The sequence below is a fragment of the Tachypleus tridentatus genome, chromosome 11, assembly GCF_004210375.1.
Source record: "Tachypleus tridentatus isolate NWPU-2018 chromosome 11, ASM421037v1, whole genome shotgun sequence".
In the NCBI taxonomy this organism is placed as follows: Eukaryota; Metazoa; Arthropoda; class Merostomata; order Xiphosura; family Limulidae; genus Tachypleus; species Tachypleus tridentatus.
In genome coordinates this window covers 97,431,651-97,453,812 of record NC_134835.1, presented here as the reverse complement: position 1 = coordinate 97,453,812, position 22,162 = coordinate 97,431,651, and the positions used below count along the sequence as shown (strand labels likewise).

General features: G+C 35.3%; 1 protein-coding gene across 6 annotated transcripts in view; it reads left to right on the top strand.

Moving 5' to 3' along the window:
- The first annotated feature begins 528 nt into the window (after positions 1-528).
- Positions 529-22,162, top strand: part of LOC143232861 (thioredoxin domain-containing protein 11-like) — a 72,206-nt gene continuing 50,572 nt past the window's right edge. Inside the window, exons 1-6 of one of the 6 annotated variants that reach the window (XM_076468842.1) lie at positions 783-920; positions 1,488-1,553; positions 9,518-9,592; positions 13,152-13,211; positions 16,687-16,897; positions 18,460-18,687. In XM_076468842.1, coding sequence (XP_076324957.1) covers positions 16,769-16,897; positions 18,460-18,687 — 357 coding nt within the window. In that variant the 5' untranslated portion in view covers positions 783-920; positions 1,488-1,553; positions 9,518-9,592; positions 13,152-13,211; positions 16,687-16,768. Of the gene's footprint in view, positions 921-1,487; positions 1,554-9,517; positions 9,593-13,133; positions 13,212-16,686; positions 16,898-18,459; positions 18,688-22,162 lie in introns of all 6 variants that reach the window. The other 5 variants (XM_076468841.1, XM_076468843.1, XM_076468838.1 and 2 more) reach the window with 5 other exon arrangements.

Genomic DNA, 22,162 nt, shown 5'->3' with positions numbered 1-22,162 from the left:
ACTGTTGCCATTTTGTCTTCGAAGGGATCTCTTTTACTTTGTGTTGTTGCATACTTTATGAATCGTTTTGTACCTATATGTTAGAAATCATGATTCATATGGTGGCCATATTAGAAAATGGCCTTTAGAAAAAAACAACACAATAAACAACAAACAAACAAAACAACTGATACGACAATTTGATTCCATGCAAGTTATAGAGTTGATCAGGAAGTTCCATTGTATCCAAATTTACCATCAAATCCTTTCTGTACATTCGACTCTGTTAAACTACTTTTCTAGACTGTTATCTCCCTGTCTATGAAAGACTAAACTTAAACCCCGCCAACGGGGTGAAGAAAAACAACAGTTTCTGAGAGCCCCTGGTTATCTTTCAAGCTCCATCGGTTCTTGCAAGATTTTTAAACTAAAATTATTATCAAGATTAGACATATTTATAAATAAACTTATAGTGTGCAAAGTTCGACGTATTTTCTCTTGGTAACTGTTATGCCAAAGAGAGAGGTATACTTAATTGTAGTTATCTTAATTAATATAGTTCTAAGGACTAAACTGGTAGTGTAGATGTGTATAATCTCAGAGTAAAAAATATGTGAATAGAGTGTCGGTAGTGCTGGATGATGTATTCAAGAACTCTCATAATGTTCCTTCATACTTTCAACATTAGTAACAATTCATAATCATGCACGTATAGGAGCACGAAACTGCGTTTCAAATGGTATTTTACATGGTCAGAAGTCGTCTACGGGTTATGACGTCATCATGGCGACTACCGATGATATGGAAGATGATCCAGTCAAATTAGATGAGTCACGTGACGAAATGAAGTTGTGTTTGTTCCAAATGGTGAATACATATGGCAAGGAGCTTTGCTTTATTCTTGCTGTTTTGTTTACGGTACTTGCTGCTCTTCATAATGGGTAATTAAATTTTGTATAAGAGTGCGTCTCTGACTTTCACTGTCTCAGTGTGTGTTCTTGTACATAGTGGTAGTGGTGTTTGACTGAACCATTTTCAGTCATTTTTAATGAGTTAATCTTTAATATCATAGCCTTCCAGAATATTAACCACTTCTGATATAGACCTATAGAAGTTAGAATTGATATGAGTTTTTGTCTTCCAGTGCAGTGTGGTGTTTCTAGTGGTACTGGTAGGGCAAATATGATTTTTTTTTTTTTTTAGATTATATCTACAGAGTACAAAAATACCGAATACAAGTTAAATGTGTTGTAATTTCATGGTTAGGTCACATTTGGAGTATTTTGTTCAGTCTTGGGCTCTTTATTTTAGGAAAGACATTGAAATGTTGGAAAGGGCTCATACAATGGTTACTAGAATGGTGCTTGGGATGGAGGGGTTGTTATATGAGGAGGGGCTGAAATCTCCCAAATCATTTTCTCTTGAAAATGAAGAAGAGATAGGTGGATCTGATGAGATGTAAAGGAAATTGATAGTGTTTATGAATAATTTGTTTTCATATTTGACAGTGAGAATAGTAGGACTAGGGGATGAAAGTATAAATTTTGGCAGGGTAGGAGTCATCTTCATTTTAGGTAAGACAGTGTTATTTTTCTAACAGGATAATTGACCTATGGAATGTTTAACACTCCTACGAAAAGTGGGGCCTAATAGGCCCCAGAGCAACTTGAAAGGTTATTAATATTAGGCTAATAATTTTGTATTTAAATGAAATTGCCATTTAAATCCATTAATGAATGGATTAATGAGATTGCCACTGTCCCTATCTACTATCTAGTGAAACTACAGCCAGGGGAACGGGCTTGGAGAAATCAGGACTAGAAACGTCTTTTCGTAGGAGTGTTAACGAGTATATAAATGATAAGGAGTGGTTTTAAGTTTGTTTATTTTTCAAGTTAATTTAGCTAAGAGTGTAGAACAGTAGGTATGTTCTGCTAAAAATGTTATGTAATATCAATAATTATATTCTAACTAAGCTGATGTTATCACTTAAAAATATTAGTGAAATTTTACTTTGATGAAAAGTATACATATTAATATTAATTAGTTAATAATAGCTCACTATCAATGTTAGTTTAGTTTGGATTCTTAAACACAAATCTTAAAACTTGCATTATGCATAACCAGAACTTTGTAGGTAATATTAAAACTAGAGTAAAACCAAAAAGACAGTTGCACTTTACTCTTTAGATGCTAGTTTAAATTTATAGTTATTTCACTCTTTTTTTTTTTTGGGGGGAATGTGTGTGAAGTTTGGTGCCAGTTTGTATGCCCGGCACGACCAGGTGGTTAAGGTGCTTGACTCGTAATCTGAGGGTTGGAGTTTGAATCTTTGTCTCAACAAACTTGCTTGTCCTTACAGCCATGGGGCATTATCATGTGATGGTCAATCCTACTATTCATTGGTAAAAGAGTAGCCCAATAGTTAGCAGTGGGTGGTGATGACTAGCTGTCTTCCATCTAGTCTTGCACTGCTAAATTGGGGATGGCTAGCAAAGATAGCCCTTGTGTAGCTTTGCGCAAAATTCAAAAACAAACAAACAAGTTTGTACAATGTTGTATTTACTGCACCCAACGTACAGTAAATAATTAGATGTTGTCATAGGAGTTTTGTAACAGAGTATACAACTGTACATTTCTCTTTGGTTTTCAGTATTTCATAGCAAAAAACATAGATAGCTTTATCATAATATATGGCTAACTCATGAGGTTTTTAATACTCAGAAGGCAAATTTTGTAAAACAGTTTTAAATTGTTAACAGTCTTGAAGTTTTGGGAACTATTAGTACAGGTGTAAGGCTATTATTTATGTATTATGTAGTGTATATTACTCAAAGTGAAAAGGAATGAAACTCCACATATCATGATACTATTTTGAGTGTATCATGTTTGGGACTTTTTCAGGAACATGTACACCTTAACACAATTATTAATAAAAAAATGTACTGCATTATGGATGTAGTTATATCTGAGACTCAAGAAGTATTAAAATCAAATAAAGGAAAAAAAAAGTTATATTTACTAGCAGGACTTCTATCTTTAGTGTGACAGTTTGTGCTAGTAATTACTGAATATAGTTTTCATAACTAATTCTAAAAAAATGTAAAAAAGTATTGTGAGGGAAAAATGTTTGGATTGTGCTCTTTAGTCATATGCAATTTATTGCTTCAAAATTATTCAATGCACAGAGCTCAGAATCTTTATAAAGTTTAACAGTATTATCTATAATGTTTATATATACACAGGGTGTCCCAAAATAACGTTTACACTCTTTGGATCATTATAACTTGCCTTGTTTATTGATTTTAACAATGAAACAAGATACATATGATAGCCAAAGGATTTATTTAAAAATTTAATACTGAAATCAAGAGAAAAAATAACAAATAAAATTCTTCCCAAGGAAAACTCTCCTTGGTTGAAATTGTAAAATGTCACAATTTGCTTGCTTCACTTCAGGTGTTCAAACTGAAATCCGTTCTGCTCCAGACACATCTCGTAACAGGAAGAAATGGAAGTGCACACATCAAACATCTTCTCATCTGGTATTAAAGCACATTGTTCTTCAATTGCAACTCTCAATTCGTCAATTGTTGCTCTTTTTGTGCTGTAAACTTTGTCTTTCAGAAACCCCCACAAAAAGAAATCCATTGGTGGCAAATCTGGTGATCTAGCAGGAAATTCTACACTTCCTCTTCGTCCAATCCATCTGTCTGGCATAGATGCATCCAGATAAGCTCTCACGTCGTGATGGAAGTGGGGAGGAGCGCCATCCTGCTGGAAGAAACACTCTTCTTCTCCAAACTGTTCTTGGATGCGTGGCATGGCAAACTCTTGTAGCATGTTGAGATAATTCAATCCTGTTACGGTGTCTTGGAAAAAAAAATGGTCCGATGAGTCCCCTAGTGGACAGACCACACCACACAGTCACTCCAGGCAAATTCAAGTGATGTTCCTCTGTAACATGTGGATTTTCTGTTGCCCAGTAGGTGCAGTTGTGTCGATTTATTGAGCCATTCAGCTTAAACGTTGCTTCGTCACTCCAAACAATTTTGAGTGGAAATTCATCATCACCTGCACATCTAGCAAGATACCATTCACAGAACTCAACCCTTCGATCAGGGTCATCTTCATTCAGAGCATGAACAAGCGATGGGATGAAACTTTTGAATTGGGAACGCTTCAAAATGCGATGAACGTTGGATTTAGGGATACCTGTTTCACGAGAAAGTTTTGCACTGATTTTCTTGGAGAATTCAGAACATTATCAATGACCTCTTGCTCTCTTGTTGGGCTTGTTGATGATCTTTTTTCGACCGGGCGACCCTTTCTCATATGGTGGAGAGTTCCGTGTTCATCAAACTTGGCGATGATGCGTGAAATGCTGGGGCGAGATGGCGCATCCATATGGAACTTTCTAGTAAAACGTCTTTGCACTTCAGCTTTGTTTTCGACTTTTCAAAAAGTTTTGAGAATGAATATTTTGTGCTCGATTGTAAGCTGATTATCCGCCATCCTTGGACACAAGTCAAATCTGAAACAAAAGAAACGGTTTATTAGCTATACATAGTCAAAGAGTGTAAACATTATTTTGGGACACCCTGTATATATTAAAAATGCTATCCTTTATTTAAAATATATTTTTAAGAACTCGTTTGTTAGTATTACATTTTAGAATTACATGAATAAAGATGTAATCAAATGTTCATGTCCAGTCCTTTTTTGCTTGAGAGGTTTTTGAAACCATTTTTCATTTTGCCTTCCTGCCCACTCTCTCCTTACATCATTTCCTTGGTGTGGATTCCTATACATGGTGAGGGGACCTCCCAGGGAAAGATCTGTTCTTTCAGTTTACCTCCTCTGGGAATTTAACACCCACCTACATGTTTGCCATGTATGGTGACCTGTGAAGGGAAGAAGAGGATCCTGGTAGTTGACGGGTCCAATCCTAACACACCACTTTGGCCTTGAATTCCTGTAGATGGGCAGCCTTGGGACAGTTGGCTGATCCACGTGGGCTAGGGTTAGCTTAGTACCAGTGTTGGATGTTCTCAACAGGTGTTGTGGACATTGTATCTGATGCTATTGTTAGGGTACAGTGCTCACGAAACTCGGGAGTTGCTGCAGTGTCATTGTTTGGCATTGTAGTGTGTCCCCTAGTAGGGCTTCATAGTGTGTGGGGTCATTGGTTACTGAAATATTTCTTTTTTTATTATGTATCTTCCAAATGAAAACTTAAATAAAATAATAAAAAGAAAATTTACAGGTAAACAATCATGTATTGAAGATTCAGAGTAGCAATCTTCAACATCTGTAACACCTGTTGTACCTCATTTTCTTACACTACATACTCTTTCAGACAAACCTTTAGGGCAGGTGTTTCCTGTTTTTTTATTCATAAGGGACTAGAAAGACGTACTGGATCTCCAAAGTTAGTCAAAAAGCTTCACCCTGGTGACATATTGGTGGAAACATCCACATCTCAAAACAGTGAACTCCTTCTGTATATAAAGAGGGGCTATACCTATTGAGGTTACACTTCATGCTACTTTGAATTCATCATGAGGAGTTATTGTTGAGAGGGATTTGAAGAACGTTCCTGAGTCGGAGATTCTCGCAGATTTCTCCACTCAAGGAGTTTCTGTGGTGAGGCATATCTCCACTCCCAAAGATGGAGTTACATTGCTGACCAGTATCCTCTTTCTGACATTTACATCACCATGGGCACCTGCCACCATCAAGACAGGTTATCTTAATTGCAGGGTATGGCCGTACATTCCAAACCCTCTCAGATGTTTCCAGTGTCAGAGGTTCAGTCACTCAAAGACATCATGTCGTGGTTCCCTGACATGCGTTCGTTGTGGTGGCAAGGACCACAATGCCTGTGGGTGTGAAACAGACTCTCATTGCATCAATTGTAACAGTTCTCACCCATACTACATTCCTTCTTGCCTTAAATGGTTGGAAGAAGAGGTGCAGTATTTGAAAATGATACATAACATTAATTATCCTGAGGCTTGAAAAGAAAAAAAAAAAAAACGTGGTTGTAAATAGAAGTGTTCTCCACCCAATGTGCCTTCACATAAATAAAAATGGCCACCTTGATACAATGGAACTGTTGAGGTTTACGTTCTAAGCTGGATGACGTCAAAACACTGATTGCTTCCTACCATCCTGTATGTCTTTCCTCACAGGAAACGTTTCTGAAACCTGCTAATACAGTCACCTTTCAGCAGTTTTATTTGTACAAAAATGACAGGCCGTGTGGTGGACAAGTGAATGGAGGGGTGACACTGTTGTTTGATCAGCATGTGCTTACCCTGTCTTTGTCACTCGACACACCCTTGGAGGCCGTAGCCATCCGTGTTTCCTTGGGTCATACCATCACTTTTTTCACTTTACCTGTTGCCTGGAGAGACATATGATCAATCAGACCTTGATACTCTGATTGAACAGTTCTGTCTCTCTTTTTAATCCTTGGGGACTTTAATGGACATCATCCCCTCTGGGGAAGTGTTGATATCGATAGGACGGGTTGCTTCTTAGAGTGTATGCTCTCTGATTGCAATCTTTCTCTTTCCAATACTGGTTCTTTTACTTATTTTCATGCACCTAGTCAGTTTTTTACTGCTATTGATCTCTCAGTTTGCTCCCCTTCACTATTCTCTCATTTTTCATGGAGGTTTGACAGTAATCCATGAGGCAGTGGTAATTTTCCTATACTTTTGAGAGAGACTGGTCATGGTTGATGCCACCCAACCCCTGTGCCCAAGTGGAAGCTGGATCAAGCAAACTGGCCCTTTTTCACTGCAGTTGCAAAACTTGATCCTGCCATTGTCTGTAAGCCATCGGAAGATAACTTGTGTGGCAGCAGTAACTGACTGTATTATACAAGCAACTCTGGAATGTATTCCTAAAACCTTGGCAGGTTTTCCATGATATCCTCATCTGTGGTGGAATCCTGCCTCTCAATCGTGCTCTCTGATGGCCAGGAAGTAGCTGATATTTGGAGCATCACTGATACTCTAGCTTTTGCTGGGTATCTAGAACTTCTGCTTTTTCCTCCACCTTCGAGACTCAGGCAGAGCAATCATGTCTTTCCTTTCAAGCTGATTGTCTCCATGACTATAATTGTCCCTTTATGCTGGTGGAACTCAAACTGGCCCTTCATCAGTCTGGCAGTACATCTGTCGGATTTCATGATGTACACTATGAAATGCTGTGCCATCTACCTCCATCTATCCTGGAAGGTATTTAATACCTTCTCTGGCTATTCTTCTGATTGTTTTAACTGGATCTGGCAGGAGAATGTTTTTCCTGATGCCTGGCACTAGGCTATTGTCCTATAATTTCTCTAAGCCTGGGAAGGATCCCAAGTTTCCTTCAGACTACAGTCCAGTTGCTTTGACAAGCTGTCTCTGTAAGACCTCAGAGAGGATGGTTAATGCTTGTCTTGTTTGGTTCCTCAAATCAAACAACCTCCTCTTGCCCATCCAGTGTGGGTTCCATGGCACACCTGATGTGACTTGAAATGTCAAACAGAGAAGCCTTTCTCAAACAAGAACATCTTGTATCAGTATTCTTTGATGTTAAGAAGGCTTATGATACAACATAGAGGTATGGCATTTTATGAGACCTCCATATATATGGGTTACGTGGCCAGTTGCCCATTTTTATTAAAAATTTTTTAATGGACAGGAGATTCGTGTTTGTGTGGGTTTGACACTTTCCTTTTCTTTTCTGCAGGAACTTGGAGTCCCTCAGGACTGTGTTTTGAGTGTCACACTTTTCAGTATAAAGTTTAATGCCATCATTGAATAACTCCCTCTTACTGTTGCAAATGGGCTGTATATTGTCGACTTTTGCATCTCAGGTCAGTCGTCGAAGATGAGGTATATTGAGCAGCAGCTACAAACTGCCTTCAGTCGTTTACTGAAGTGGACCACAGCAAACGGCTCTAACATCTCTCTCTAAAACCGTTTACGTGCACTTTTGCTGCCAATGGGGTATTCACCCTGGTCCTGAACTCCGTATCGGTGAAGTTGTGCTGCCTATGGTCCATGAAATAAAAGTTCTGGGGGTTTATCTTTGACCATAAGGTGACCTGTATACCACACATCAAGCAGCTACAGGTCAAAAGTACAAGAGCATGGAACATTCTCCGTGTTCTTTCTTATACCACTTGGGGAGCAGATCAATGTTCTGTACTAAAGATATATCGTGCTCTTATTTGATTGAAACACGACTATGGATCACTGATCTGTGGCTCTGCCAGTACCTCAGACTTAAAGATGCTGGACCCCATTGATCATCAAAGACTTTGGCTCTGCACTGGGGCTTTCTGCACTTCTCCAGTTCAGAGCTTATACATAGTCTCATGAACATTCTTTGCCGTTTGCAACTGTCTTTACTATATGCTTCGAAACTTTATTCCTTACCAAAGCATCCCTCCTAAGGTTGTGTTTTTCTTCATTGGAGGGCCATACTTTTTCAAAACAGACGATCTGCCATTGCCCATTTCGGCCTTCATCTCCACTCTTGCTTGAAATTACTGTCTGTTATTTGCTGAACATCTTTTGAACCATCCTCCTATTCTTATTTATACAGATTGTTCAAAATCAGATGACTGTGTGGGCTCTGCCATGGTTTGTTGTTGTTTGGTGGTTATGCTCAGAATCCCCTCTACAGCTTCTGTGTTTATTGCTGAACTGTACACCATTTCTCTTGCCCTGGATCACATAGAAGCTAAGCAGTACTCAAACTACAGTATTTATAGTGACTCGCTTAGTTCTCTAATGGCTCTGGAATCACTTCACGTTAGTTTACATCCCATTCTTGATGATATTCAAAACCGACTGGCCCATTTCTCTTTTACATCTACTTTTATTTAGTTTTTCTGGATACCAGGTCATGTTGGTATTTGCGGGAACAAGCTTGCTGACACAGCAGCTAAATCTATCTGTTCTGGCACTGTCACCACTGTGCCTGTTCCATACATGGACTATGGTCCTGTATTCAAGGCTCGGCTCTGTGCAAGCTGGCAGTCAACTTGGAGTGAGCAACGTGAAAACAAGCTTTTCCAAATGAACCCTATATTGGACTTTGGCCGTCTTGCTTTTGTAAGGATTGGAAAGAGGAAGTTGTTCTAACTAGACTATGTATTGGTCACAGTTTTTTATTTCATCATTTTCTTTTATCTGGGACTGATGCACTTATGTGTTGTCTGTGTGACACTCGGGTCACAATAAGCCACCTTTACTTTCCTGCTGTCATCATGACTCAATGACAGAACCATTTTAAACATGTTTTGTCCCACAGTTTATCTGTAATGTTAGACAGTGTTAATGGTGATGGTGATGCTGTCCATCTTGGAAATGTTTTTTAGTTTTTTAAAGACCATTGATCTTTTTAATGCCCTTTAAGTTTTTTAATTTATAGATTAGATTTTTTTTAATGTGATTCCTGTTTAAGAATCACAGTCTGTCTAGTTTGATTTGAAATTAGAAAATGGCCATAACATCAAATAACTTGAAAACAGGACTGGAAAGGCCAACTTCAGGTGACCAATGCTGCTGTTTGAGCTACCTGTTTGAACTACCCGTTAGTTATCCTGGTGAGTTATTATTAAAATTTTGCTATAAGTCTTTTAAAACTTTTATGATTTTTTTAAAATGGCCATAACGTCAAATAACTTGGAACCAAACTGGAAAGGCCAACTTCAGGTAACTGATGGTGGTTTTTGTACTATCCTGTTAGCCTTCCTGGGAAGTTATGATAATTACACTTATGCTGTTGTTAGTCCTTTACAACTTGTAATACTGTAGTTTTTCTCTTAACGCTGTAGACTAAATGTAAACATTGGTTTTATGCTATTTGTTTTTTTTTAAATTTGTTTTGTTTTATCTCAATTTCCTTTTATGAATTTTACTAAATTTACTTTAATTATAACTTTTTACCAGATGTTTGGTGCAGATAGTCTAGCTGTTTTGTGCCATAAAACACCAAATCAGCCAACAAACCTTACATCGTTACCTGTATACTTTTTTATCAGTCCCATGTTGAATGGCTTTCTTTGGATTCTCTTCTTATAAGTTTGAAACATAGCTTAAGAATGCAAAGAAGTCTTTAAACAATGAACTTTTCATCTCTGCATCAAAATTATCAATATCTTGATGTTTAAAGACTTTTCTGTAGTTTTGGTTACATAAATAGATGCTGACATGTACATTCTGTTCATCGTAGTAAGATGGCACCATTTTAAACATGTTTTGTCCCACGGTTTATCCGTAATGTTAGACAGTGTTATTGAAGATGGCGACACTGTCCACCTTTGAAGTGTTTTTAGCTTTTTAAAGGTCATTAATCTTCTTAATGCTCTTTAAGTTTTTAAATGTATGCATTAGACCTTTTTTTAATGTGATCCCCTTTTAAAAATTAAAGTACATCTAGTTCAATTTGAAGTTAGAAAATGGCTGTAACATCAGATAACTCAAAAGGCCAACTTCAGGTGACTAATGTTGCTCTTTGAACTACCTATTAGTCATCCTGGCGAGTTATAATAATTAAAATTTTGTTTGAAGTCTTTTAAAACTTGTATTACTTTACTTTCTGAAAACAGTCATAATGTCAAATAACTCAGAACCAGGACTGGAAAGGTCAACTTCAGGTGACTATTGATGTTTTTTGAACTTACCTGTTAGTCATCCTGATGAGTTGTGATAATTACAATTATGCTACAGAAAGTCCTTTGCAACTTTTATTACTGTAGTTTTTCTCTTACTGCTGTAGATTATATATAAAAATTGAATTTAATGCTACTTATGTTTTTAATTCAAAAATTCAACTTTGTTTTGTTTTACCTTAATTCACTTTTATGAATTTTAATAATTTTACTTTAGTTTTAGCTTTTTACCTGATGTTTGGCACAGATAGCCTTGTTGCTTTATGCCATAAAACACCAAGCCAACCAAATTTCCCTGCTTTCTTCCCCATCAAGTCTCAAATAGGGTGATAACCTCTTTCATTTTGTGCCAATTATCTCTATGACATTAATTGTCCATTTACTCTGGTGAACCTCAAGCTTGCTCGTCATTGGTTTGGCAGGACATTGGCTGAACCTGATGCAGTTCACTATGAGATGCTGTGCCATCTATTGACTCTCTCTGTTGCTTTTTTTCTGGTTGTTTTTAACTTGATCTGGCAGCAGAACATTTTTCCTGCCACTTTCTGCACTTTTCCAGTCCAAAGTTTGTACACTGAGTCTCAGAAACCTCCAATACTTGCAACATTCTTTGCATTATGCTATTAAACTTTAGTCTTCACCACAGCATCCTAACTGGGGTTATGTCTTTCATCCTTATTGGGCTATGCTCTTTCACAACAGATGGTCTGCCATACTTCCTTTTGGCTTTTGCATCTAAATGCAGCTAGCTGAATTGGGTCTGTTGTTGGACGACATTGCTGTCTCCACTGATCAGCCCATCCTACCTTGACTTATTAGCATTTCCACCTGTAGACACTCCTGATTGGAAGTATCACCTTCTCTTTGCCAAACATCTTTTGGACAATTATTTTATTCCCATTTATACGAATAGCTCAAAATTAAGTGAGTTTGTGGCCTCTGCCATGGTTTGTTGTGGCTTGATTGTTTCTCACAGTATTCCGTCTACAGTTTTTATGCTCATGTTTTGGATTCTTTGCTTTTCTCTATACCTGATTACTTATGTATTTCTCATATATGGAATAGCTTGACCTATTATCTCACCCATAATATACACTTGTGCTTTATTGCCTACTTGTGAGGTAGTGCACAGTTGAACAGTCTTGCATTCTACCCACTTTAGTGATACTTTATCATAGTGCAAAAGCTTTTTATGAAATGTTTTTTAACCTCCTTTCGTAAAAACAAATATCATAGTAACATTGAGCAAATAGTATTCCATGCTTAAGATGGATGCAGTCTCCCTCTGAGTGCTGCATTATTAGGTTTCCCATGCTATTTGTGCAGAGTTTTCTTCTGAACTTGTGTAATCACTCAAATATTAATTTTATCAGATACAAGATGGTGGAAAAGAAGTGATAGGACAAGGTTACAATTTTATGTCTACCCATAATAATATTTTGAATTTATTGTATGTGTCGTCTTGTAGGAATTTTTGAAATTATAAAGCTGTTATTGTTATTTGTACTTCTGTAAATTTTTCAAAGGCTATAAAAATTTTAAACTGAAACAGAAATTTATTAATAACCATGTGGATTAGAAATTATGTGTTGAAGTGTTATGTAGTTAAAATATCTTGTTAATATTTTTGCACTCTTTCTGGTATTTATAGTTTTCAAGTCATGTACTGTTGCTTGATCTCTTTGTGTATCTTTAGAACTTTCTGCTGCTCATATTATCTATGGCATGGAATTATTCAACAATAATTCTGATACTCTATGTTTCAATTTTTCTCTTTAAATGCAAATCAGTATCATGATTAGTTATTGTGACTCATTTAACTATAGATGAAGTATATCATTAAGGTTGCCCTGCATAGCCAAGTTTGGAAGTTAAGTGATCAAACATGTCAGTCAATTTATTGAATTTTATATTAATGCTTTTGGAACATGGTTAGGAAATAAATAAAGTACACACAAGAATAATTTTTGTGTGTTCATTGTGATATATCTGTGTGGGTTAGCTCGCTGAATTTTTATTGCAGCTGAAATTATAAAGTAGAACTGTTCTGATGAAGCTTTGATTTTAGTATGTTGACACAGTTTTAATACATGCTTCATTCATCAGTAACATTACTTAAGATTTTAGAATAAATGAAATAGACCATTACTTATAATTTCTTTGATATCTTAACTGATGCCAATTACAAATGAATGTTTACAGTTAAAGTTGATTGTTTCTTAAATCAAAAGACTTGGACTAAAGTATGAACTCTTCTATAAAGATACTTTTGAATGTGTTAAAAGTGGTTAAATATTTTCTTAATATTTATGCTGAACTTAATTTTGTAGCCTAAAAATTTGATATGCTTAACTATTCTGTTTTTTAGTGTTTTCATTTCTGTAAAAGTTTCAAAATGTTTGCAACTAACTAAAGTAATATCAAGATTGCAATGCACCATAAAACATATACATGTATTTCTTTTGAAATATGGTCATCTTTGTCACACAAGTTCTAAGGAAAATACGTTGGAGGATCCAGATGCACTGCTCATTGGATTAGAGAATACTGGGTAAGTATTTTTCTTTTCTTCTAGCATGAGCTGGAAATGTTGTATACATACATATTTAATATCACTATTTGGACTTTCTATATGTAAGAATTTTGTATTCTCAATATTTTTATCACTTATTCTGAACAAAGTATTTTTTTATATTTTATTTTGCAAAAATGTGAATACAGTGTAAGAGTTTAGAGAGTTTCATTCAGCCAGAGGAGATTCAGCCCTCAAGTAGCTAGTTTAGGTAGCACAATGTTATAAATCTAAAATAAATTGTGCAAAGGTGATTCTGAACTGTGTACAAACTGCTTTGTTGGAGATGACTTGGCTAAAACCTTTTCTTTTGTAATTTATTTCCCTTGCAGTACTTTCAACCTAATGCTTTCTGTATACATACATAAAAAAAATACCATATTCCATTCTCATGATGTAGAAGCTCATTGTTTCTTTTCAAGGTTCTTATGGAAGATTTTTGGAAGTTGAATGAAATAGTTTATGTTAGAAACTCAATGCACAAAATACACCTAAAATAGTCGAGAGATATAACTAGTAATATCACCGTGAGAAAGTTAGCTCTTCCTGATTGAAGGGTTGAGAGTGATCCAGTGGTCAGCATGTCTACTGAGGACCTTACAGCTCGTTACATCTTCATACTGCAAAAAATAAATTATACATCATGCTTTGAAGCTATGGGATGCCATACATAAGGTGCCTTTCTTCTTTCTGGTCTATAAGTTCAAAACTAGAGAAAGCTAGTGCATGTAGCTATGGAGTAGCTTTTTGCAAGTATCTGAAAAGAAAAAAAATAGTAGTCATACTGTTTGACAGAACTAAGAAGTTTTTTAAACTATTTTACAACCTTATTTAAATGTTGTTTCAAAGTTATCATAGATGAAGCAGGCTTTTTGACCAAGGTGCTTCTGAAGTGATCATGGTCCATTCGAGTTGTTGAGTATTATAATTTATCTCAGACAAGTCTCCAGTTTATTATGTCATTTGGAAATTTGAATTTGAATTTAGAAGTTAATTAAATGTCTATGTATTAAATTTATAATGCCAACATGATTGATGCACACAATTTTCCTTTTTAATACAATGTATTTTAATATATAAACAGCAATACAATTTATAATAACAGTTATTAAAAATAATGTTTATATACAAGTTTTACAAGTTTACAAACAATACTGAGTCTGCTATATGGTTGAGAACCAAATCTTTTATTGACATTTACAGATAGCTAATTATTTCTGTGTTGATATATGTACGCTTCTCTTGATGGCTTGAACCACACAAGTTTTTCACTGATGACATATCTAATGTCCTGATAGAAATGCCAATGTCCGAAGATGAATGTTTCATAATGTTTGAAATCTATAAACATTCCTCATCAGAAATCTGTATTTTTCCAATTAATGAGCATGTATCACAGTTATAGCCTATAAGGCTTATTGTATACTGACTGTAGTGACCAAACAGTATTCTGTTACTGTTTCTTGGCACATCAATTTATAAACATTTGGTGAAATTCTCAAAATTTTCCTTGACCCAACAATATTTGAAGATGTGCTAGCACTTTTGTAAAACGTATATTTTGATTTTTACTCTAGAGGATCTTCTATTACTTTAGAAACAGGTGATGCTTGTGCAATGCACATTTAATAATATACTTTACATGCATTAAACTGAAATAAATGTACATAATAAAATAAATATTTAATGGTAAATCCATTACAGAGTACACCACTTTAGCATTGTTTCATATCTTTTCTCCAATAGTTTCTCTGCTTTAGTTGTGAACTAACACAAAATTAAATTAAATTTTCAATCAGCACTCATCACGTTAAAAAGATGTTGCTATAAATTCAAGTAGTCTATTAATATCACCAACTTAGCTGCTATAATTTTTTTTTCAAATTATGTATTTTGTTTGTTTCTTTGTGTAATAAAAGTAAGTGCATATATTTTTTATATGTTAGGAATATATATATACCTTTAGGAGTATATAAACCAATAATTGTGGACCAAAAGCATTTTAGAAAGCATTAATAAAGCTGGCTTTTACAATTAATTTTTTCTTAGCATGTTAGTGTTTGTAGAAAGAATGTGAAACATTGTAAACTTGCATTAAAAAAATCCATGACACGATGAGCCAAAAACTTCAATTTTGAGTTACATCAGCTTTCAGTGTTTCAGCTGACTTAATAATAAAGGAAACAATAAAATACTTAAGTATTTTAAATTTCATTGTGTAAGTAATTTTCATGTTACTCATGTAATTGTGGGAGTTATTTTTTAAAGTTCAAGGTTCAAATAAAAGTTTTAATTGTCTGACCTTTATGTTAAAATGGTTTTATGCATATTTAAACACTTTTCACTTTCCTTTTAGAATATGTAAATTTGATTTACATGATTTGACACCAGTTAGGATGTTTAGATTTTCATTTTGTATATTATTGGTCTCATTATTTTTGTTTTTTCACTTGTAGCTATCCAGATGAGGTTCATGACATATGTAGGAATAGAGTTGGAGAAATTGTTTTTCTTTTGCCTATTTTTATATTGTTTCATAACTTAGATATCTTCTCTTTTTGTACACTTATTTTATAGGAAACTTTTTACTTCTTTTGATGTTCAGTAGCCTCCTTACTCTGATACTGCCCCACCATCATTTCTTTTTGGTTACAACTTTTCTTGGTGAATTTGTATCCTTTCTGTTTTTTGGGTTCTTTCTCTTACAATGTTATTCTTGTTGGGTTGTTTTCTTTTCCAGCACCATTTGGTTAACATGATTTTTGGAAACATTTTGTTTTTGTTAATAAAGCTGCTTGTTGATTTGTAATTATTGGTACAAGTTTGATATGGAGCAGTTATTTTGTAAGGTTTGGAAGTCTAGTCAGGATTTTAAAAGAACAAGGTTACAGATAAATTATATAGATTTTTTTTAAAGCAAGAAATTAAGATGTTTTAGGGAAAGAAATCTAAAATTACTTTATATAGAGAGTAAATATTTATTTTACTAGTTCACTGCTGTATAACTCATATTAGTGTTAAAGATTTTATAAGATCATTAATTGTGATCATAAGAATTACATACTCTGAGATAAGTAATTATTGTAAAAAAAAAAGGGAAAATGCAACTTTAGTGAACTATTGTGTTCTCTTGATAAACAGCTTGTAGGTTGTAGAATTTTAATTTCTTAAGGTATATTTGAAAAAAATCTAAGTTTGTGTATATCAATAAGTCTTTCTTTCATCCAAAACTTCATAAAGAATTATTTGAGAGCTTATTCCATAATCTCTATAAAAATTAGGAAAAAAAAACCTGAACTATGGAATAATTGTATGAATTCTTTTATTCTAATTAAATTAAATGAATAATGAAAGTCAAGCAGATGTTTCATGTCAGTATCTACTTGTGGGATACTGTTGTATTGTTTAGAATTGGATAATATGAAATGTAATCATATTCTTAATATTTTGACAGCTCACCTAAAACAAGGAAAGCCAGTCCTCCAAAGAAGTTCTTTTCTCATTCTTCCTTGGTGACTGATTATTATCTTGGTACCATGAACCATCTTGTTGGTTTGCTTTTGGAGAAGGAAGTGTCTTTTGTAATGTACTATGCTCCATGGGATGCCACTTGCATTGAGAGCCAGAAAGAATTTGAAGCTGTAGCTAAGTATTTTCATTCACAGGTAAATTGTTTTGCAGGATTTTGTTGAAACAGATGTACTAAGGAATTATTGAGAATGGTTGCTGTATGCATTTGTGTGAATTATCATAAACTATATGACAATTTCAATATAAGTTGGTTCAATTTATGTACTTCATTGAGTGAGTATTTATTTTCATTCTGAAATGGTTAACCTGATGATGACTTGATTTTGAGGAAATTTTCAGGTTGTCAGAAGGCTGTATTGGTTGTAAGAAAAAACAACAATAGGAAACATAGAACTTCCAACAACAACAAAAAAGAAATCCTCTTAACAATACTGATGAACAAAGATGCTAAAAAAGCTCAGTTACAATTTTGATGTTTTTGTACATTATTTCCAAAAAGTGTAATTAATGTTTAGTTGGTAATTTTAGATCTTTATTCAACTAATTTTTATCATTTACTATGTCACATGCTAATGTTACATAGTATTTTAAGAGAACAAACAGTTAGTGACATGCTAAACTTTTAAACATAAAAGTGATCTTGACCAATCACATTTATGTTTTTATTCTAACCAGATCAGCTTGTCCACTAAGTACAGTAGTGTGGAGGTTTGTCTAGTGGTAAAACTAGACTTGCATCAGAACTCTCACACATACTACTGTGCTGTAATACATACACAAAGCCCAAGTGCTGCATATGTAAACATACATACTATTGTTATGCATTGTTGTTCATAGTCAAAGTTTGTATTTACGTGTAGAGGGGGAACAAAGCCAGACTTATTTATCCTGTTTTTAACTTATAAAGACATTATTAAAGTTTTGTTTGCAGCTATAAGTATTATGTTGAATATATGGATTTTTCCACTTATCATGTAGTTATTAGGAATTCCATATTTCCTAGACTTTATTAATCATGTTTGTTTAATGTTAGTTTTAGGCCTAAACTTGCATAATTGAAAGTGTTTCAACTGTGATAATTAATGATGAAAGTTCTGAGTTTAATATTGTACATTTGATCATTTTAGTTCCAAGTGAAAGTTTATCAGTGAAAAGTTGAGACAATCATGTTAATTTCTAGTACAAATGTTCATAACAGTAAAACTAATATCACTAAATATTCATGGTATCTGTGTTAATTTACATTGCAAATTCACACCTTCCCATACATATATTCTCTTGTCATAAACTGGATAAGTTTAGAATTTAGTAGAAATATAGCTTCATGAAGTCTGAAATATAGGGATGATTAGAATCTACTGGAGAATAAAACCATCTACACAAAAAGAAAAAAGACAACCACGTGTAGTTTTATCACTGTTTCTTACATTTTAAATCTGCCTTCAGCATTATTATAATATTAGGTGATTAATACTTGTATTTACGGAATTGTTTATCTTTCATGTAAGCATTATTAAAGGTACACATGATGAATTAAAAGGTTTTTTCTACAGTAAAGGTTCGTTTTTGTAGTTGCTATGATTGTCATAATGGTATATTTTTACTTTTTGTGGTTTAAAGTTAGGTTAAATCCTTTACTCTGTTATATTTTACTTAAAATCCATAATTAGAATAAAAAAGATTGTGTTATTTTTAGATATTTTTTGCTGCTGTGAACTGTTGGTGGCCAGAAGGTGAATGTCGACAAAAACTTCAACCAGATTCTTATCCTGTTTTTATTGTCTATGTACGACAGTCCACAAATATATATTATAAGGGTCTGCTGGTTAAGCACTATATGATTGCCTTTTTGAATAATGTTTTAAATCCAATCAAAATATGTCATCATGAGAAGGAAATTCTAGAACTGCAAACACAGCATGAGGTATGTATACAAGTTATGTTTAGTTAGAGCTAAGTCTAAACTTTTGTTCTGAAGTCAGTGCTAGTGGAAAGCTTGCATATTACAAACTTTGAAATAAAACAAAAAGCTTTGAGCTATATGAATGAAATAAAGTTCTAATATGATATCTTACATTTGCCACTATCCTTGATACTCCCACTTACTTCTGAATATAAACGTGCAAATGATTATGCAGCAACTGTCTACCAATAGGGGTGCAACACTACCTCTCTCATAAATGGTGCCCTTTAATCTTGCAGCTGGTAACCACTTCTTGATTGCCAGTTTTGTTGAGCAGACATTTTTTTGCTCATGGTTTGATTCTCTAATCCACAAGCTTTTACTTTCTTAATTCTTCTACTGTAATTACTAACCACATCCAGTGGGTTGGAAACACAATTTTTGGCCATGAATTGATGGCTCTGGCCTTTCAGGAGTTTATCAGTTATATGCAACAAACAGAGCCTACTGATGATTGTTGTATCGTGGGTTTTTAGTGATTGGGAAATTTTTTATTTGAACAGCTTTTTTCCATTTCCTGAATTTGCCTCTGTTATATGTCCTTTCTGGGATTTATTCAGACTTTTCATCATAGTAAATGTGATTATTCAGGTGTGTTACGTTCTTTCCTTATCACCTCTCCTCAGTGTGGATTCCTGTACATGGTGAGAGGACCTCCCAGGGAAGGTTCTATTCTTTCAGTTTACCTCTTCTGGGATCTAAACATCCACCCACGTGTTTGCTGTGGTGACCTGTGAAGGATGGGGGGAGAGGATCCTGGTGGTTGAAAGGTCCAACCCTAACACACCACTTTGTCCTTGAATTCCTGTAGATGGGTGGCCTTGAGGTGGTCCTCCTTGGGTCAGTAGATTGGTCTATTTTAAACCCTCTCAGATGTTTCCAGTTTAAGTGGTTTGGTCACTCAAAGACATCATGTGCTAGTCACGGTGGCAAGGACCTCAATGCCTGTAAGTGTGAAATGGACCCTCATTGTGTCAACTTCCTCTGTGGAAGTGCTGATATTGATCACAACCTTTCTCTTTTCATGCATCTAGTCACTTCTTTACTGTTATTGATCTCTTAGTTTGCTCCCATCACAATTTTCCCACTTTTCATGGAGGGTTGACAATAACCAATGAGGCAGTGATAATTTTCCTATAATTCTGAGAGAGACTGGACGTGGTCAGTGCCACCTGACCCGTGTACCCCGATGGAAGCTGGATCAAGCAAACTGGCCCTTTTTCACCGCTCTTGCAGAACTTGATTCTGCCATCGTCTATAAGCCTTCAGTAGATGACTGTGTGGCATTAGTAACAGACTGTATTATACAAGCAACTGCTCAATGTATTCCTGAAACCTCGACATGTTTTCCATGATATCCTCTTCCATGATGGAGTCCTGCCTGTTATATGGCATGGAAAGCTCAAAAATGGGCCTGGGATACTTTTTGTAGATGTCCCACACTCTTGCACTGCATCACTTTCCAGTGGGTCCGTGCACATGCTCGTTAGGTAAGACATAAAAATCTGAAGGACTCTTGAATTAAGTTCACAACCAAGAATATTTTCTACCACCAGTTCCAAAGTCACATGGGACAAGATTCAAAAGGTCAATATAATTATGCCCCCCTCTCGATCTTGCTCTCTGATGGCGAGGAAGTAGCTGGTACCTGGAGCATCACCAATACACTGGGTGAAAGCTTTTGCTGGGTCTTTAGCACTTCTGTTTCTTCCTCCACCTTCTTAGTTATCAAGGCTTGGGAAGAGTGATCACATTTTTCCTTTCAAGGTGATTGTCTCTATGACTACAATCATCCCTTTGCACTGGTGAAACTCAAACTGGCCCTTCATTGGTCTGGCAGTACATCAGTCAGACCTGATGATGTACACTAAGAAATGCTGTGTCATCTATCTCCTGCTTCTCTGGCTATTCTTCTGATTGTTTTTAACCAGATTTGGCAAGAGAATGTTTTTCCTGATGCCTGGCACTGGGCTATTGTCCTACCTTTCTCTCAGCCTGGGAAGGGTCCCAAGATTCCTTTTAAACTACCGTCCAACAACTGCTTTGACGAGCTGTCTGTAAGACCTTAGAGAGGATGGTTAATCCTTATCTTGTGTGGTTCCTTGAATCAAACTACCTCCAGTGTGGGTTCTGACGACAGGTTTGTGCCATGAAACATGAAACAGACCTTATCTCCTGGTTCTACATTCCACTCCTGTTCCTCTCAGGTACTAGCTTTTAGGTAATTGTTTTATGTTTTCTCTTCCTCTAGATATCTGGGATATTGCAAGTCATTTTAGGGAGAATTTGTACTTGGAGGTCATTATGCTTTGACTCCCATGTACTGGGGATGGTCACATTTTTGGCTATTATGATTATTCCAACTTCCTTTATTGTGACTCACAGCATCAGTGTCTCATCCTTTTTAGTGAGGATTGGATTCTGATTATTTGATTATATTGTATCATTTATCTTGACCGTCATGTACTGTGGATGGTCACATGTTTTATTATTATTCCAATTTCCTTTATTGCGACTCACAGCATTGGTGTCTCCTCTCTCTTAATGAGTATTGGATCCCAATTATTTTATTATATTTTCTCATTTATCTTAATTTAACTCTACTCTTCTCAAGTTGGGGCTGGTGGCAGCCAGACTTCTTTATTTTTGTTCATTTTTGGAGGCCCTTGGTGGTTGGTCGATGGGTTCCTAAAATCATTTCAGAAAGTTTGGTTTTTTACTTCTGTTTTTCTTACTCATTGTTTCACAATCCCATTTCCTTCCCCTCTCCTTGGGATTCCATTTTTTACAATCCTGTTTCTTTGGAAAGGCCTTTGTTTTCATATTTCTATGGATTAATGGCTGCATATTAAAGTGACTCAGTCCCAAATCCATAGTTTCTATTGCAGAAAATTGTTTTGGAGCATTGGTTTGCCATAGTGGGTCAATTTTTCCACATACTCTTACAATTTTTGGTTCCTCTTGGGGTGTTTTTTTCACTTCCTCATCTGTCAGTCCCTACCTGCTCCACATTAGTTTCAAGCTATGGAATGTCTTGTGTACAGCATTTAATTCTCTCCTTTATTTACTGGGTAAGAGGTTCTATCCCTCTCAGGAGTGTGGGCTTCTCTCAAAGCCCTTATTCTTCTTGGTCATGCCCTTATGCATCATTGGGAATGGGTTTTGACAAACCAATTTTGCCTTGTTATAATCCCTTAAATGTTCCTCTTACCTTTTCTTTGCAAACTAATTTTAGACTTATAGCTAAATTGGAATAATACCATCAGTGGTGTTTCTCTTTTTTTCTCCTTGTCAAGAATTTAACCTTTTATAGATGTTACTTTTTCTGATGTGTGTATGTGTGTGTGTGTCTGTGTGGGGTCTGTATCTTGACATACAGGTGGTTTCAGGGCTGTGGTATTTTTTTGAGTCCTCTCTCCATATCTAGTCTTGGAAA